The sequence below is a fragment of the Orycteropus afer genome, unplaced genomic scaffold, assembly GCF_000298275.1.
Source record: "Orycteropus afer afer isolate SDZICR_OR568_19922 unplaced genomic scaffold, OryAfe1.0 scaffold00323, whole genome shotgun sequence".
Classification (NCBI taxonomy): Eukaryota; Metazoa; Chordata; class Mammalia; order Tubulidentata; family Orycteropodidae; genus Orycteropus; species Orycteropus afer.
The window spans coordinates 2,593,383-2,598,454 of NW_006921910.1; the positions used below are offsets into that span (position 1 = coordinate 2,593,383).

The window sequence follows — 5,072 nt, forward strand, 5'->3', positions numbered from 1 at the left end:
TCTTTCTCAGGGATGTGTTCTGGGTCTGTATCCTGCTCCCTTGTTTCTACCACTTTATCTTGCTTCTTTGTGTGGACTGTGATGGTCTGTTGTCTCTGAGGCATCGTGGCATTGTTGTATTTAGATCTCTGTTAATTGTTTGTGACAAGCAGTCAAGGGTGATCCTAGCTTTTCTTGGTGGCTTTTTATCATTGGCCCATTGGTGGAGAAGGAAGTAGTGGCTCTCACTCAGTATGTGAAGTTGTAGGAGGTGTGGGTGTAGTTGTGTCTTATGGGGACTATTGTTGTCTCCCACTCAATTAGACACAAATTACAATTGAATAACCTTCAAAACACTAAAAGCACATGGACAAAAAACATACCATGTAATCACACAGGAACAGTAACCAAAAAGGGAAAAAGAAGAAGAAAAAAACAAGAAAACCTGCTGTATCTGGAGATAGGGCATTAAGAGAAAAAAAGTAAAGGAGAATAATGAAGGAAAAAATGGGAAAAATTCAAAAAGAAAAATAAGGAATGGCGTTAACCATGAGAAAAAAGGGGGGGCAGGAAATAACCATCTTGCCGGAACCTCTCACCACTTTTTCTAGTGTAAGTAGAACCAACCAACCAGCTTCCTTATACTTCTCATTTGACAAAACTGCAGAAAAGTATCAGACATGTGATCACCCAGAGCCTCACTTCTTACCCATACTTGACCTACGATGGTGCTATCTTCATTGACGGTGCTGCTTTTGGTGTTAATATTGGCACCTCATGCCATAGATTAGCAGTGCCCTTTTTACTAATGGAGGCAGATCCATCAATTCCTTTACAGCTAATCAGACTTGAGAACTGATTTAAGAAACTCATCCTTATGATTTTGTGTCTCTTGAACAACTATCAGTATCAAAAATCTTAGACTGGGTTCTCTGGAGAAGAAAAACCAGTGAAGCTTATATATATTAAAGTCTAATGGCTGTATGGAAACAGCCAAAATGTTCATCAATGGATGAATGGATAAGCAAAATATGGTATATACATACGATGGATTATCACTTAGGCATAATGAGAAATGAAGTCCTGATGCATGCCACCACAGGGATGTACCTTGAAAACATGCTGAGTGAAATAAGTCAGTCACAAAAGGACAAATACTACATGAACTCACTGATATGAAATAAGCAAACATATAGAAACAAAATATTATTAATGGTTACCAAGGATTAGAGAGAGAAGGGAGAGGGGAGTTTTTGCTTAGGAAGTAGGGAGTTTAAGTTAATGGTGGTAGAATAATTTGGAAAAGGATAGTGAGGATGGTTGCACAAGTTGAAGAATGTAATGAATGTCACTGAATTATACATGTGGAAATTATTTAATTGCTATATGTTTTGTTGTGTATGTTTTCATCACATTTAAAGAAAAAACAAAATACAGGAATAAAGGTATGAAGAGTAGAATGGACATAACTAAAGTACCGATTAAGAGTTCCAGCCAGATAGTGGAATAGGAGACAAACTACCCAGAGTGTCTACAACAAATAAATGAAAATCAGTTGCTATTGATAATAATCCTGGAATCCTGAACTTTGCAGGAAAGGATGAAGGAGTGGATCAAATACTGACTAGTAGAAGAAACTGAATGAAAACAGTGACTAAGGATACAAATGAAGCTGTGGACTGTCAACTGGTCTCATGGTGTGGCCATAAGAATATTTACAATATTTTTAATATTTACAAATGACTTTCTTTTGGGGGCAGCAACCTGATAATTGGCTCCACTTGCCCAACTGCATGGGCATGACACTGGTAGCTGGTGACCAGAAAGTTACAATATTCCCTTTGTTACCCACACCCTCCTGGTGAACAGAGGTGTGGCCATTCTCTATCCCAATTGCCATTCTGGACCAGCAGGAATTCCATCATGGACTTGGGCATTCTGCCCTAGCTGCCTTCTGAGCAGGCAGAAACTGGTTCTGGGACCAAGTGGCATATTCCCAGCTGCCTTTAAGGTCAGTAGGAACTTCTTCTGAACCAGGTACCCTATACCCAGCCACCTTTTGGGACAGCAGGAATGTCTTCTGGGACTAGGCACCCTAGGCCCAGCCACCTTTTGCGATGGCAGGAACTTCTGGGATCAGATGCCTTGCCCTCAACTGTTTTTTGGGCTGGCAAGAACTCCTTCTGGAACCAGGCACCTTGCTCCCAGCTGCCTTTTGAGCTGGCAGGAACTTTTTCTATGTCCAGGCACCCTTCCCCTAGATATCTTCTGGACTAGCAGGAACCTGTCTGGGATCGAGCATTTATTGTCATAACCTAATCCAAATCATGGTTTTTCAATAGCCTCATATACATGTGAAACCTGGACAATGAATAACGAAGACCAAAAAAGAGTTGATGCTTTTGAATTGTGGTGTTGGTGAAGAATACTAAAAGTACCATAGACTGCCAGAAGAACTAACAAATCTGTCCTGAAGAAGTGCAGCTGAATGCTCCTCAGAAATGAGAATGGCCAGATTTCATCTAACCTGCTTTGGTCGTGTTGTCAGAAGTACCATTCCCTGGGGAAGACTAACGTGCTTGTTACCAAGCAAGTGAAGGGTCAACAAAGGAGGGAAGGCCCTCGGCGAGATGGATTGACACAGTTGCTGCAACGATGGGCTCAGGTGTGGCAAGGATTATGAGCCTGGCAAGGACCAGGCAGTGTTTTGTTCTATTGTACATAGGGTTGCTATGAGTTAGAGCTGACTCAATGGCACCTAACAACAACAACAGGGTCTGTGAGGTATCTCAGAGTGGTTCTAACGTTCATTTCCTTCATGACTAATGATGTTGGGCCTTTTTTCATGTGCTTATTTGCCATTTGTAAATCTTCTTTTGTGAAACACGTGTTCAAGAATTTTGCCCCAAACACATTCTTTCTAATCATAACTTGATTCCATTTTTTTTGATAGAACAGAAATTCATGTAATTGGATTTCCTATTGATGGATGCTTAAGTTGTCTCAACTTTTTTTTTGTCAACCAGACTTAATTGAGTAACTTTATACACCTATGCCAATAGGCCATTCTTTCCAGTGTTCTGCTTTTATAGCCAAATTTTGGGCATTTCTGGCAGGAAAGAATGGACAAGACATCCATATTTCCACTGTCATCAAGATTTCAACTATTAAAAAAAGGGGGGGAGGCATTTAGAAGCAATCAGCCCTAGGACACGATGGCCCTCAAGACCAGAAGAACTAGATGGTGCCTGGCTACCAGTGCCAACCACTTTGGAAAGGATCAAATCTGGATATCCTGGATAGAGTGGGAGGAAAAACGTGGAACAAAACCCAAAAACTCAATAATGACCAGAATTACTGGTGAGATTAAATCTGGTGAGTCTCCCAATACTATGGCCCTGGAATACATTCTGCACCTGGAATAAAACTCACCCTCAGGGGTGGGCTCTCAGCCCAATAACTGACAAGATGTATACACAGACCACTCAACCCAGGATGACACACCCACACACTCAATAGTAATACATCCCTTAGAGCAATAGACTATGGGACACCAAGAGGACCAACATGCAAGCTAAGGAAATGAAGGACAAACAGGAGTGCATGAATATGAGGGGCACAAGGGGAGGTTTACAGGATAGGGAGGGGAAGAGTCTAGGTTAGGGTTGGACATGGCGAGTGGGGAATGAAACCAAATGTACACCTTATGTTGAATGTTAAACAACCTCTTAAAATAAAGATTAAAAAAATAAGAAGCCATCTTGGTGCCTCAATCATAGCTGGCCTTATGACATCACAGGTTCTTCCCCTCCTCCACTCTTCCTGCTGAAGCCACGGCAGACGGAGAGCAGACCTGAGAGCAATGGAGCCATATTACTCCTAACCATGGGCAATTTAGGGGATTACAGACCTAAAGGGCTTTGAATCATCTACCCCCAAGTCATGGGAATTCGCTGTTGTGTAAGAGACATCCAATCCACCCAAAGTTGCAGGAAAAGTAGGGCAGATTTCCATGGTTAACTCAGGATGCAAGCCCTAGCATCTCTGGGCAAGCCAGGAAGCTGAGCATATGGGGAACTTCACACTGGGTTGTACAGAGAACAACCTCACCCACACCTTTTCCCCCTAAACTCTGATTATAGAAGGATGGTCAGCTCATTGAAATCGTAATTGAAGATGTTAATGAAACCACCATGATGTTACAAAAACAGAAGGAGGAAAAAGAAGAGCCTCCACCACCACCACCACCACCACCACCACCACCTCCACCTCCACCTCCACCTCCACCTCCACCTCCACCTCCTCGACCAAAGGTGGGTCAATGGATGTCCTCAAGGTTGGGAGGGAACCCTGAATTGTGACATCTCTGACTCAGGTCATCACCACTGTTGGGTTGTATTCTCTGTGGCCCATAACATGGGGTGATCATGGAATTTATCATCCAAGGCAGGATACATTGGTGAGTGAAAGATGGTGCCATTAATTATTAGGAACACTAATTATAAACTGAGAATATCCCAGCCAACCAAGACAAATGGTTTTTCTATCCAGAGCTGGAAAAACTCAAGATCGACACATCATTGACTATCCTCTTCCATTTACTTCTCAGTCTGAGTAATGAAGAGTTGGTGGTAGGGAGGAGAAACACTAAAAAGTGGGAGCCAGACCATGCAAGGTTGGAGCTGAGCGGTGAGGGCTGTGTTTGGAGAATGCATGGCCAAGAAGAGGGAAACTCAAGCTTAGAATTGTGTGTTAATGTGTGTGTGTGTGCATATGTGTATGCGTGTGTATATTAACTGAAGTTAAAGATGTGAGAATCAAAACAGGTGAAAGTGGAAAGTAGATGATAAGGACCCCTAGCTGTGTGGAGCAGGGACATGGCAGAGGGAGAGAGCAGGTTGTGGATGTGAGCTGATGTCAGCGATAAGAGGGTAGTGGGAGCAAAGTATCCCATTTCTCCAGCTGTTGGGTGGGGTGTGAAGGGAAAGGATGTGGATCTCAGGCAGGTGGGTAAGGTCAGGAGGAACATGGTAACCTCTCGACCTACAGATTGTGGTTTTCTTGCTCTAGATTGGCCAACTTGACAAATGTAA

General features: G+C 42.7%; 1 protein-coding gene across 1 annotated transcript in view; it reads left to right on the plus strand.

The window, feature by feature from the left end:
• The first annotated feature begins 4,968 nt into the window (after positions 1-4,968).
• The window catches only part of LOC103206582 (IQ domain-containing protein F1-like), an 830-nt gene continuing 726 nt past the window's right edge, over positions 4,969-5,072 (plus strand). The window contains exon 1 of the mRNA XM_007952080.1: positions 4,969-4,989. Within this exon, the coding sequence (XP_007950271.1) occupies positions 4,969-4,989 (21 nt within the window). The remainder of the gene's footprint in view (positions 4,990-5,072) is intronic.